Genomic DNA, 13,798 nt, shown 5'->3' on the forward strand with positions numbered 1-13,798 from the left:
CATAGTCTCTCGTTTAATCACCAGAGTGATGTCGCGAATCGATTGGGGCAACGCGTTTTGGCTTTGCCGGCGGCGGTTAGAGAACCTCCGGTTGATGTTAAGATTAACGATATCGTTGGGAATGGAATCGCTGGGATTTTGTATAAGTGGGTGAACTATGGTAGAGGATGGCGACCTAGGTGGTTTGTGTTGCAAGATGGTGTGCTTTCTTATTATAAAATCCATGGACCTGATAAGATCTTTGTTAGTCCTGAAACTGAGAAAGGATCTAAAGTCATCGGAGATGAGTCTGCTCGTATGATCTCTAGGCATCATAGGCGTGGTGGAAGCAGTAGTAGTTGCCAACTCCGGCGCAAGCCATTCGGAGAAGTCCATCTCAAGGTTCAACAAATTGAATCATATCCATACTGTGGTATCGCTGTGATTGAAACTATTTTTTATTCATGATGATTTTATTTTTCCTTTGTAGGTTTCTTCAGTTAGGGAGAGTAGATCAGATGATAAGAGGTTTTCTATATTCACTGGCACCAAGAGGCTTCACTTGCGTGCAGAGACAAGAGAGGACCGAGCAACTTGGGTCGAGGCTTTACTAGCTGTCAAAGATATGTTTCCAAGGATGTCTAACAGTGAATTGATGGCTCCGACTAACAATTTGGCCATGTCGACTGAAAAGCTTAGGCTAAGGTTGATTGAGGAAGGAGTAAGTGAGTTAGCTATTCAGGACTGTGAGCAAATCATGAAGTCTGAGTTCTCAGCACTCCAGAGCCAGCTGGTGCTTCTCAAGCAAAAGCAGTGGCTTCTCATTGATACCCTTAGGCAGTTGGAGGTATTACAACTTAACAACAAAAAGCTACTAAATATCTTTCACTGAGATCTCATGTTGACTGCTATAATCTGTGTGCAATGGTCGTATTGATTTGGAGAGACTGTTATGAACTATCGGTGTTCTACTGGAGGAAAAAATTGTTAATTTTGTTCATTTTGCTGGGTATCGTATCCCGCATCCTTTGTGTTTGTAGTGTTTTAGAAATCCTTCTAACTTTACTAGAGAGTTTAGTAGTATGAAAATTTATTTATTTGTTCTCTCTTCCGGCTATGTTCTGCTAAGAAACTGCTCTTCCTGTATTGTTCTCTAGACAGAAAAGGTAGATCTGGAAAACACAGTTGTAGATGAGAGTCAAAGGCAGGCTGAAAATGGAGGTTCCAGTGATTTAAGACATGAGAAGTTCAGTGGTGAGTTACCAGCTTCCCATTCTCGAGCCTAGCATTCCTGGATATATCTCTTTCATGTACCTATGTTTTGATTCGAGTTTGCATTTGACTTGGTTCCTTTTTATCTCAGAAGGTACTGCCACCGAATCTGAAGATGATAATGAACGAGGTGATGCTGCCGAGGAAGAATATGATGAGGAAGAAAATACCTTTTTTGATACACGTGACTTTCTTTCTTCAAGTTCTTTCAAGAGTAGTGGTTCTGGTTTTCGTACATCATCATTTTCGTCTGATGATGGTGGCTTTGAGTCAGAAGATGATATTGATCCTTCCATCAAGACTATTGGATGCAACTATCCTCGTGTTAAAAGGAGGAAGAATTTACCTGATCCGGTTGAAAAAGAGAAAAGTGTTAGCCTTTGGTCAATGATCAAAGACAATATAGGCAAGGATCTAACAAAAGTCTGTCTTCCTGTTTACTTCAACGAGCCACTATCTTCTTTACAGAAATGTTTTGAGGATTTGGAATATTCATACCTTCTTGACCGAGCATTTGAATATGGCAAAAGGGTAAACCATCTGAACGCTTGTCCCATCTTAAACCCTTATGGAATGTTGCTAAGTACGTGAAACGNACCAGCTTCCCATTCTCGAGCCTAGCATTCCTGGATATATCTCTTTCATCTACCTACGTTGTGATTCGAGTTTGCATTTGACTTGGTTCCTTTTTATCTCAGAAGGTACTGCCACCGAATCTGAAGATGATAATGAACGAGGTGATGCTGCCGAGGAAGAATATGATGAGGAAGAAAATACCTTTTTTGATACACGTGACTTTCTTTCTTCAAGTTCTTTCAAGAGTAGTGGTTCTGGTTTTCGTACATCATCATTTTCGTCTGATGATGGTGGCTTTGAGTCAGAAGATGATATTGATCCTTCCATCAAGACTATTGGATGCAACTATCCTCGTGTTAAAAGGAGGAAGAATTTACCTGATCCGGTTGAAAAAGAGAAAAGTGTTAGCCTTTGGTCAATGATCAAAGACAATATAGGCAAGGATCTAACAAAAGTCTGTCTTCCTGTTTACTTCAACGAGCCACTATCTTCTTTACAGAAATGTTTTGAGGATTTGGAATATTCATACCTTCTTGACCGAGCATTTGAATATGGCAAAAGGGTAAACCATCTGAACGCTTGTCCCATCTTAAACCCTTATGGAATGCTGCTAAGTACGTGGAACTTTTTCAGGGAAATAGCCTCATGAGGATTCTTAATGTAGCTGCTTTTGCTGTATCTGGGTATGCATCAACCGAAGGAAGAATGTGCAAACCTTTTAATCCATTGTTAGGTGAAACTTACGAGGCAGACTATCCAGACAAAGGCCTTCGATTTTTCTCAGAAAAGGTTTCAGTTCACCACACGCAAATCCACTTTCTCTGTTTTACTTCTTTAGCTATAGCTATTCAGACCTCTTATTCGTTTTGGTGTCAGGTTAGCCATCATCCTATGGTTGTGGCATGCCATTGTGATGGCACGGGATGGAAATTCTGGGGAGACAGCAATCTGAGGAGCAAATTCTGGGGTCGATCTATTCAGCTCGATCCTGTTGGTGTATTGACTTTGCAATTTGACGATGGAGAAATCCTTCAGTGGAGTAAGGTACCAATCAAATTTTGACCAAGCAAAAAACCATTTTGTATGTTACTTGTTCACTGATACTATTCTTTCTTTCAACTTGTAGGTGACGACATCAATATACAATCTCATACTTGGTAAATTGTACTGTGATCACTACGGTACAATGCGTATTGAGGGCAGTGCTGAATACTCATGTAAACTTAAATTCAAGGAGCAGTCCATCATAGACCGAAATCCTCATCAGGTACGTTTTAACTTTGATCATGTGTTCACATATTGTGATTAGGAGTGGACATTTGATTATTCGTTTTACGAGAAATTATAACTAAATTAGAACCTATTTTTTGGTTTTTTTCAAATTGGAAAGTTTCAGTTTGGTTTGGCTCTCGTTCTCGTTCCATTTTTGTATAGAATAGAAATCATTCTTCAATAAATATTATATGTTATATAGTATTACAAAACGTACTTTTTTATACATACTAAAGAACTTCAGTGTATTTTGCTTGGTTTCGGAATAAGGTATTGTTACTGTTTTATTTCCAAAGTAAAAGTTTGGTTTTGGAAAGAGATATTTTGGCTACGTTTCTCTTGCCAGATTTAGCTGTGATAGTCTGAGATCTACGTTGTGGGGGCATTAAGTAACTTGTCCTTGCACAGGTTCATGGCATAGTTCAAGACAAAAATGGGAAGACAGTTGCAACTATGTTTGGGAAATGGGATGAGAGCATGCACTTTGTCACGGGTGATTGTTCTGGGAAGGGAAAACTGAGTGAAGCTATGTCAGGAGCTCAACTTCTCTGGAAACGGAGCAAACCTCCTGGAAACGCAACAAAGTATAATCTAACACGTTTCGCAATCACGTTGAATGAGCTTACGACAGGGCTGAAGGTAAATTCCATAGAGAACTCCGTTTGTTATTTTCATAAATTTATTTATTAAGGAGACATTCAGACCTGAAGGAGAAATTAATGTAGGAGAGGCTGCCACCAACGGATTCAAGACTGAGACCTGACCAGAGATATCTGGAAAATGGAGAGTTTGAAATGGCCAACACAGAGAAGTTGCGGCTGGAACAGCGACAACGTCAGGTAATACAAGTTGTACCACCACTGCACAGTTTCTTTTCTTTTGGTTTTGTTCCTCTGTTTTGGTTTTCTCAGAAATATATACTGAATTAGAACTCACAAAGCTATAAACTGGGCCGTATGATGAGACAGGCTAGGAAGATGCAGGAGAGAGGATGGAAGCCGAGGTGGTTCATGAAGGAGAAAGGAAGCGAGTCTTACCGATACAAAGGAGGTTACTGGGAAGCCCGAGAGAACGGATTATGGGTAGACTGTCCAGACATCTTCGGCCACGTCGATTCCGATCAACAAATGATAGAGTAAAAAAAAAAGAAATTATAAGCCAATTCGATTCTTAAATCACGAAGTATTAACTTCCTCGTATCTTTTTTTTTTTTTTAATTTTTCATCCCATTATTCTTTACTCGCCATTTCACGTTACAGGACCATTTACCTTCAGTCTTTTTTTTTTTTTTTTTTTTTTTTTTTTTTTGTCTATCATGAAATAGTTCGCCTCATACCCAAAATTTGTCCAGTCCTTGTAAGTGGAAGAATGTGCTGCAAAATCATATATGGTTATATATTGAATAACCAAAAGGAATACAGTTACTTTTCTGGGGGGACTTTACTACTTCTGAATGAAGGTTTCAGAACACACACTCATCAGTTAGTAGAACAACTAATCGGATCGGAGTACGAACAATATATGGCGATTGTCACCATATTCCAGGATGCATCATAACCAAGGCGGTCACGTTCAAAGCCCATACGTGGAACATGTTAATCACCATTGCTAGTGGACGTGAAAAAGGTTGTTTCCTTCAAAACAGAGAAGACAGAGAATATTAGTTTTTGTGAGATAACAAGAGTAGTACTGTAGTTGGCATCTGAGTAAGAACTTTGTTCAGATATATGTACCATTATTATGCTTACAAGTTACAAGTTATAACCATAACTTACTTATTTTACACTTAAACTCAGCATTGAGGAAGAGAACATATAAGAGCATTTGTAGCTTCTAAAAATGCTCCCTTATATGCTCTTTTAATAAATGTTGATTAGATGATAAAAGTACAAAAGCTTTTTCATATGCGGTTCCAATCAAGGAAAAGCCACATCTGCATTCGAAATGAATTGTCTGATGTCCTTTTAACAGATAATACACGATGTTAGAGAATCTTTAACGTCCATATTTTTCAATAAAATGAGAGGGTTTGTAATATAATTACAATAATTTGTTTAACTAGCATTACAGTAATCCCTAGACAAATAAAAAAAAAAAAACAAGGGGAAAACATGCCTTCAAGAATCTTCAACTTCTAGCAAGCCAGGGAGAAATGAGGTTAAAGAGGCTTTTCATTTGAGTGCGTAGATTATCCTATACAATTTACATTTTGCATCAGGCAATCTCGATCCAGCTCATTCCAGATACTTTAGCCCCCAACTTCTTAGCAGCTTCTCTCACTTCACTTAACTGATCCCACATGCCCAACGTAGCATAAACATTTGAAAGACATGTATAAACAGATGGATCTTCCGGAAACGCCGTGAGCAAATTCTCAGCAATTACGGTAACCAGTCTGGCATTCTTGTGAGTTCCGCAAGAAGTGAGCAGAGACATCCATATTGTTTTATCCGGCTCCAACGACATTTGGTTTATCAATTCTTCTGCCTCTTGGAATCTCCCAGCTTGACCAAGAAGATCAACTACACAATAATAATGCTCTTGATACGGTTTAAGACCATATTCATATTTCATCAATTCTAGGAATAATCTTGCTTCTTCAAGTAGTCCAGAATGTCGGCAAGCAGAAAGAAGCCCCAAAAAGGTTACCTCATTTGGTACAACTCCAGAACTGATCATCTTCTGGAAATACTGAATCGCTTCTTTTACTCGTCCGTTTTGTCCGAATCCAACAATTATCCCTGTCCAAGAGACAACATCACGTTCCAACATACCATCAAATAACACTACACCATTGTCTATCTCACCACATTTTACATACATATCTACTAGCCCTGTCGCTGTGACATGCTCTGATTCATAACCTTTCTTTACACACAACCCGTGAATTTGTTTGCCCCATCCAAGAGTCGCTAAACTCGAACAGACTTTGAGAATACTTGAGACGATGAACTGATCAGCATCGAGTCCTAACTTGATTAATTCCCTGAACAGATCAAAAGCCACAGAATTGAAACCTGCTTTCACACAGCCTCTTATCATGCCAGAGAAAGCGATGATATCTTTATTTGGAAGTCTATGAAACAGTTTATGCGCATCTTGTAAATCCCCAAAGTTTGCATGTAAATCAACAAGAAAGCTTCCTACGATGCAATCCAACTCATAACCACTGGTTACAACTAAACCATGTACCTGACGCCCAAGTCTCAAGTTGACTAAGTTGATGCATATCTTTAAAGCACCACTTAGAGTGTAGGAATCAAAACACAAATCTGACTGATACATCTGCAAAAGCAGAGCTAATGCTGCTTCATTCTCCTCGTTGATCAAAAGCCCTGAGAGCATAGAATTCCAAACAGCAACACTATTACACAGCAGGGCATGTTTTCCCTGATGGAAAACATCAGCTGCATCAATTAGAGAGCCACAGTTCGCGTACAAATCAGTAAGAGCAGAGCGTGCGAACGGGCTAGACTCTAGACCTGACTTTAAAACACAGCAGTGCAGCTGTTTACCCATTGTTAATAAGCCTCCAAAACTGCAAGCTTTAAGGCCACACGGTAAAGCAAAACCATCTAACGGAAGTCCTTCTCTCTGCATCCTAACTAGAAACTCCAACGCACGAGGACTACCCTTATCTACAAATCCTGAGATCAAACAGTTCCAAGACACAACATTTGGCTGGGGTAGCCGGTGAAACAAACTAACCGCTTCTTCAATCAAACCTGCTTTACAATAACCGGAAATGAGAGTGTTCCAAGAAGTTGAATTAGGCCGTGAAATCTCCCTAAAACTGTTATTAGCTTCACTAAGCCTCCCATTCTTAACATACATATCTACAACAGCGTTCATCAAAACAACATCACTACTCAGATTCTCTTTACCAATTCTTTCATGAATCAAACGACCCAACTGAAGATCACCCACTAACCCACACGCTTTCAAAACCGCGGAATACATAAACTCGTTAGGCCCTTCTTCTTCTTCTTGAGATTCCAACATGCTTCTGTACAGTTCAATAGCCTTACTGGGTTTTCCATCACAAGTATACCCAGAAACCAACGTCGTCCAGGTGACAATATTTCTCTCAGTCATTTCATCGAATACTTTATGTGCATCACCCAAATACCTAAAATCCACGTACATTGAGATCACGTTATTAGCAAGGAACACATTTTGAGAGATCCCTTGTTTGATTATATGAGCCTGAATCGATTCCCCACGCTTTAAAGCTTGTATTTTCCCACAATGACGCAACACTGCTGCTATAAGTTTGAAGTCCATAGCCATTTTATAGTATCAAAATATAACAAAACGTTATAAGTTACCACAAAAGCTTCTAGAAAGTGATAACACGGGTTTGAACTTTTGAAGACATGTCTGTCTTGTCTTTCTTAGTAGTAGTACTCGGAGGCTTTAAGAAACCATGGTATTAACAAAAAAACGGAAGGTAGTTTGTTTGGGGAAATCCGACACTGTTTGATTAAGTAAAAACGGGATACAGTTTGTTTGAGAAAACTATAACCGGCACGATGTTCAACACGGAAAGGTAGACAAATCTCATGATTTAGGAATCAATCTGAAAATTTCATCTCCTTCTTCTTCCTTCGCCGTCCTCCTCCAACGAGCTCTTCTTTGCTAAAGCCAAAACCTTCAATCTACTCAGGTTTTTCTTTCTGGTCCTTACTTCTTGTATTATTGTCTTTCTGTTTCCAATTTAGGGATTTCAATTTCAATCAAGCTTTTTGTAGATTTTTTTATTTTATTTTATTTTTGGAATGCTCACTGAATCACTCAATTTCAATTTCTCTTTATTCTTTAGTTAGAAGAAAATGAATGATGGTCATTACACAGTCGTACGTTTTGATTACGGAGGATATTATTCAAAAAACGGAAACGATGTAAGATGGAATCGAAAAGAAGATCGGGTTTATACACTAGTGATGAAAGGGTTACTAGAGGAGTTTACTTATTCAGGGTTGGTTAATAGAATATGCAAAAAGATTATGTTAGACGAAGCTACCACAATGTTGAGGTTAAGTTACATCCCGTTGCTTGAGGACCCCAAGAGACAAACGTATATCTTGGATGATGAAGATGTTCTAGGATATTTAATGGAAGGAGATCAGAATCATCGTAGAGATGTTTTGCATGTGGAACTCATCTAAGGTGTTGAACAGAACCAGAGCTGTGGTGAGCAAGTTTCGAGAGAAGTGGAAGAAGTGGAACAGTATCCGCCGTTGGATAACAATGACCCGTGTGATGATGATGTTACGTACGTGGATAACTTTGGGATGTTTGTTGATGTTGATAGTACACCTGATGTACGAGGGGATGATGAGGTTGGAAGTCTTGAATGGGAAGATGGTATTGGTTTGAGTATAGGGCAAGAGTTTGAGAGTAAGCAGGCGGTTCAAGATGTAGTTGACAGAGCTATAATTCGAAACTGTTTCGAGGTTGCTACGTTTAAGTCATCGACTAGATTATATGTGTTGAAATGTCGTGATAGTAGTTGCAAATGGTCTTTACGAGTGTCGATGCTTAAGAATTTGGATCGTTTCTCTGTTAGAACTTATAACAAGATGCATACATGCTCTTGGTTAACGACAGGTACAAGAAGAGATAAAAGAATAGGGACACCACAGTTAGTTGCATCTGTTTTGCGTGAGAACTATCAAGGTGAACTCAACTCTCTAAAACCCAAAAATCTCATAAGTTTGGTTGAAGAAAGACTTGGTGTTAAGGTTTCGTACTCTACGGCTTTGAGAGGGAAAAAACAAGCTGCTAATGATGTGCAGGGTAGTTTACATACTCAGTGAGTTTAGAGAAAAGGTTCAGCGTTCGCATTGGTTCCTGATCATGCATCTGTTAACTTTTTATTTTGTTCTTCTGTCAGAAAAATTCTAGTTTAATTAATTTCCTGCTAATGAGCTCAATCAGAACAATGGAATGCAAAAACATTATGTTCCCTTTTGATCAACAACAAAACGTTTGGGACTTGGTTAAAAAAGAAACTGGTAAATAACTTCACTAACTGTATAGTCCTGCAAAGTTGAAGAGGAGATTTGCGGTAGAGGGACGAAGAAAATATCAATCCTTTTTGCTGTCATTATTTACGTTAGATCCTTCCAAATAGCTAGCAATCAAATTGTGGAGCAACATTGCAATCTAAAGCGAACACCTTACGCCTTCTCCGCATGCTTCAAATTCAAATTATCTACTTAGTTAGTTTCGTTGAATCTCTACCCAAATACTGTTCTTAAGTAGGTTGGATGTAATTTACGAACTACTAGAGGTGAACAACTTCACACGTCCATCTAAGTACAAAGAGCTTGATTACACGCAAATGCAAATACACCAGAATCTTCGTTCATTGCTTCCTCAAATTACAAAGCATCGTTTCAAGACTAGATAATATGTATATGATATAATTCCTTCGCTTATTCTTAGGCTCTCCACAACGAACAAGGCTCAGCCACAGCATGAGCCACATGCCGGTAGGGAATCTGAAAAACCACCAATAAAATTTTCCATTCCTCAGATTCATGTCAAAATCAAAACTAGGAATCATACACAATGCATATGTGTGTATTCTATTATCAAAAGAGATAAAATAACATATTCATCTCGGGTTACTTACTGTGGTCAGCTCCACGGATATCATTCAAGCCACGAACATTGTCGAGGCCCCCACGAGGTGGTCGAGGAGGTCCACCACCGCTACCACCACCACCTCCGCCGCCACCATCCCACTTCTTGTTAGCCTTAGAACCTTTCCTGTAAGCATCTGATTTCTCCATCTGACAAGCATCAGGTTAGTCATAGCTTGTGACAGCTCAGATGATGGAATGTAATAACCCAAGAAACGGAAGTAAAATCTCACCGAGAACATGGTCATAAAGAAGACTTGTATCAGATTAATGATGGACAAGAAGAAATCCTTGATCGTCCTTAGTCTCCATATTGGTCGCTTCGCTTTAACCACACCTGGTACATGTTCGAACGTCTGTCAATGTCGAATACAGTTTAAATTTGCCGCAACGATCTGTACTTTCAGAATACATGGACAGCTATTTCCAGAAAATTTTCTTTTCTCATCTCTCCCCTAGAAATGTTTTAACGGAAGCTCCTACATTCTCTCTAAGACATCAAAAACCCCTCCCAAAAATATAGTAATATATATCCAAAACGCCGTAACACTCATATCAAATTCTCTCTAGAGGATAGAACATCAGTGATTAACAAACCATTGAACATGATCTCGCTTTACACTAAAATTTATCGAACGAATGCAAGTTTAACAAATTAGTCAGCCATTATTCCTAACTTCTCCCAATATGAAACATTGAAACTTCGCTTAAGGGTGACCTGAATAGCACAATGTCTCCTCATCGAGATTTCGATTCAAATTAGATTCCTGAGAATCCTAAAACAAGGAAAAATAATTGACATAATCTTATTTCAATCTTCCATACGCCTATGAGCTTTCTGATGATGAAGACAGAGAATAGCTATAAGACATGAATATAGATAGCATTATATCTCCTAATGCGCTTACTAGATTTATCCAAAACGTCATGGTCTTCCTATACGCTTCATACACTCATATCATCAAATCCTTCTATTAAAGAAGGAACATTAATCATTCAACAAACAATTGAACATGATCTCGCCAACGCTAAAATTCCCCAAAAGAATATCAATTTAAAACTGACTCAGACCCAATATAAATTTCTCAAACGTTTTAAACTTTGCTGAAGTGTGACGACCTGAATTGCACAATTTAGATATCCAGAGCCTAGAAAACGTTCATCGAGCTTTCAATTCCAATTAGTTTTTCTAACCTAATCTCAGATCTTCGAAAAACCATATGAAATTTCTTCCTTTCATGATGACACAGAATACCAAATAAAAAAAAAAATAAAAAAATCGAAAACCCCTTTTAAACAGTCATGATCAATCCAATCCATACAAAACCGAGCTTCTATAGATATACTAAATCACCAAATTCTGTAGAAATCAACGGTTAATAGTTTTCTAAATTCCGGAATCTGTGCTCAAGTAATTGGATAAATTTGAGGATTGACAAACGAACAATCAGATCGACAAAACAGTTAGGTTCGAAAAAGAAATAGAGAAAACGAAGATAGCCAGAGAGAAAGATCTGTACTTTCTTCGTACCTCCTTCGACGTAAGCCATTGAAGAGTAAATTTCTGGGTTCTTCTTCTTCGTCAACAACAACAACCACCTAGTGGAGATTTTAATTTAAAAAGAAAAAAATATATATACCAAAACAAGCGATGATTATTAAGCTAGACTTTTTACGACTCTTTGCGCGTTTTGTGTTTATAAGTTTCGCGACGTTTACGTGGCGCATTCTCATTGGTAGCTATAATCCTTGTACAGTATATTTTGTTTCTGGAAAAAAGTGAATACACGAAACGGTTTTCTTTCATAATAGGACGATTTCAATATGTTCTATGAACATACAAGCCCAGCTCATCAATTTTATGTGATATGAAAAATGGTCTTTGCAATAACTCTAATAGTATCTTATATATATATTATTATTTTCACACTATTTTTCAGAAGAAGGATTGGAGTTCAAAATTATTTACAGACAATGCCATTGTTTATCATTTAAAAATCATTAATAATTAAATCACACACAAAAAACAACAACTGCAAGAATCAATATTTGCAATTTTGCATATACGTATAACCCAAAAAATTAAATGAAAATTCTCCATTCAATTATTTCCATAATTTTATCATTAACAGTAGTCAATCTCTAATAATATGATTAAAAAATTAAACATGTTATTGTATCTATATATATCCGGAAATATAGAAAGTGAGATTTTTTTTTTTTTTATGAACACTATCATTATCATTAAATATATTAGATTTATAATGTATGATCAATTAAATTAACAGAAGGTTTCCGATTTTTGTTAACAATTATTCCCCCTAATCTCGACTTTCCAAAACAATCAGACCAAGTTGTGTTCATTCCAACAATAATTTGTACCAAATTTAGAGAACATGCCTTACGTTTTCTATAATTTATTTATGCAATAAATATTGAATATTAACATTTATTTCAAATTGCTATATTTTCTAATTTAAAGTTTGCTCACCAAAGATTTTCTCGATTACTAATAAACATAATCCTAACCGTATGCTACATGTATAAATAATCTAACAATAGACCAAAAACACAAAAAACAAAAAACCAGCACATTAAGATTTAATCTTCGTTAACATTTCGTAGCTCCATATTCTTGGTTTATTTTTCAATACTCTGTTCCAAGCTGATTTACTTTCTTTTTCTGATTTGTCAGGAAACCGCTGGGTGATGAATTTAATGATAGTGACTGAGACTTAAAGAAAACCAAAATGGTGAGAGCGATTCTTCTGCTCATTTATGTCTTTATTTTAGGTTTATGATTATGTCTTGATGAGATTCATATTTTGTGACACTGCAGCACGAGATAGAGCATGCAGGACCCAATGGATGGGGACGATACAACAAATAGAGAGCTTCATCATGAGNCTAACCGTATGCTACATGTATAAATAATCTAACAATAGACCAAAACACGCAAAAAAAAACAAAAAAAACAGCACATTAAGGTTTAATCTTTGTTAACATTTCGTACTTCCATATTCTTGGTTTATTTTTTAATACTATGTTCCAAGCTGATTTTCTTTTTTTTTTCTGATTTGTCAGGGAACGGCTGGGTGATAAATTTAATGATAGTGACGAGACTTAAAGAAAACCAAAATGGTGAGAGCGATTCTTCTGCTCATTTTTGTTTTTATTTTAGGTTTATGATTATGTCTTGATGAGATTCATATTATGTGATACTGCAGCACGGGATATAGCATGTGGGACCCAATGGATGGGGACGATACAACAGATAGATGGCTTCATCATGAAATGGAGATAGATCCAACCAAATTGGTAGCATACCACTTGAAACGAAATCAAAATGTCTATTGTGCACCACCAAAACAACATGATAGTTAGAAGAAGGATGTGGATGAGCGGTCTAGCCACATCAGAATGAGGTGCAAAGTCTTGCAGGAAGTCACGACACAAACTCAGGGTTGGGTGGGGTTTTGATCTGAACACACAATATAAAGCTGCATGAAATGAATATTTTTATTAAAAAAAATTACGGCCTTCTCTCCAACCAAATTTATTTTATGCAATCAACAATGTTGTTATCTTTTTTCTTTGGTTAATTTTTATGTGGTAAAATGGCAAAAAAACTATAAATTTTTTTGTTAATATTTTTAAACATATTATTATATATTATGTATATAGTGTATTTATAAAATCTAAATATTTTAGTTAAAAAACATCGTTACCGTGGGTTAAAATCTATTATGACAATATTTTTGAAAAAGACCCTAAAATATAACTTTTTTTTCTGAAAAAATGCGATAAAATATAACAAAATTTGGTCAAAAAAATTGTGGTTCGAGTGCACATGTTGCACTTGTCTTACGCCAGACTTGGATACATCGAACTATTGGGTGTGCTGTAATAGACATTGACTTCTAAAATATTTGAATTTCATACCTCAACTTATGATTTTGTGCTTAAATATACAAAAACGTGATTAATTACAAACTCTGTTAATTTCTCCGTTAAACCAATCTGATGTGGATTCTACGTGTATAGAAATA

The 13,798-nt window shown here is 37.0% G+C and overlaps 3 protein-coding genes across 7 annotated transcripts; 1 reads left to right on the forward strand and 2 right to left on the reverse strand.

The window, feature by feature from the left end:
• LOC104736864 (oxysterol-binding protein-related protein 1C) lies at positions 1-4,483 on the forward strand (the record flags this gene model as incomplete). 3 transcript variants are annotated; one of them, XM_010456938.2, is given in 10 exon segments in its annotated part: positions 1-381; positions 470-826; positions 1,137-1,233; positions 1,343-1,782; positions 2,461-2,616; positions 2,704-2,871; positions 2,954-3,094; positions 3,508-3,738; positions 3,825-3,938; positions 4,068-4,483. In XM_010456938.2, coding segments are annotated over 10 exon segments (2,256 nt in total), but the record flags the coding sequence as incomplete, so codon positions are not given.
• Positions 5,112-7,476, reverse strand: LOC104736865 (pentatricopeptide repeat-containing protein At4g08210-like). The gene has a single exon (XM_010456939.2). The coding sequence runs from the start codon at positions 7,387-7,389 to the stop codon at positions 5,314-5,316; it is 2,076 nt and encodes a 691-aa protein (XP_010455241.1). The 5' UTR covers positions 7,390-7,476; the 3' UTR covers positions 5,112-5,313.
• LOC104736866 (glycine-rich selenoprotein) lies at positions 9,354-11,417 on the reverse strand. 3 transcript variants are annotated; one of them, XM_010456942.1, is made up of 4 exons: positions 11,281-11,417; positions 9,983-10,086; positions 9,740-9,899; positions 9,354-9,605 (listed from the first exon to the last, which is right to left on the reverse strand). In XM_010456942.1, exons 1-4 carry the CDS (start codon positions 11,297-11,299, stop codon positions 9,571-9,573), a joined length of 318 nt encoding a protein of 105 aa, XP_010455244.1. In that variant the 5' UTR covers positions 11,300-11,417; the 3' UTR covers positions 9,354-9,570. The 3 variants fall into 3 exon arrangements, with proteins under 3 accessions (XP_010455244.1, XP_010455243.1, XP_010455245.1); XM_010456941.1 differs by having other exon boundaries at positions 9,983-10,105; positions 11,270-11,408; XM_010456943.2 differs by having other exon boundaries at positions 11,270-11,363.

Source organism: Camelina sativa, chromosome 13, assembly GCF_000633955.1.
Source record: "Camelina sativa cultivar DH55 chromosome 13, Cs, whole genome shotgun sequence".
NCBI classification, from domain to species: domain Eukaryota; kingdom Viridiplantae; phylum Streptophyta; class Magnoliopsida; order Brassicales; family Brassicaceae; genus Camelina; species Camelina sativa.

What these genes read in the sequence shown, in the direction of transcription:
- LOC104736865 (XM_010456939.2), bottom strand. Translation starts at nt 7,389, where the DNA reads ATGGCTATGGACTTCAAACTTATAGCAGCAGTGTTGCGTCATTGTGGG.
- LOC104736866 (XM_010456941.1), bottom strand. Translation starts at nt 11,299, where the DNA reads ATGGCTTACGTCGAAGGAGGTACGAAGAAA. An exon ending in TCGAAGGAGGTACGAAGAAA is followed by an intron (nt 10,106 to 11,269) that starts GTACAGATCTTT and finishes CGACATTGACAG; the next exon opens with ACGTTCGAACATGTACCAGG. An exon ending in TATCCGTGGAGCTGACCACA is followed by an intron (nt 9,606 to 9,739) that starts GTAAGTAACCCG and finishes GTGGTTTTTCAG; the next exon opens with ATTCCCTACCGGCATGTGGC.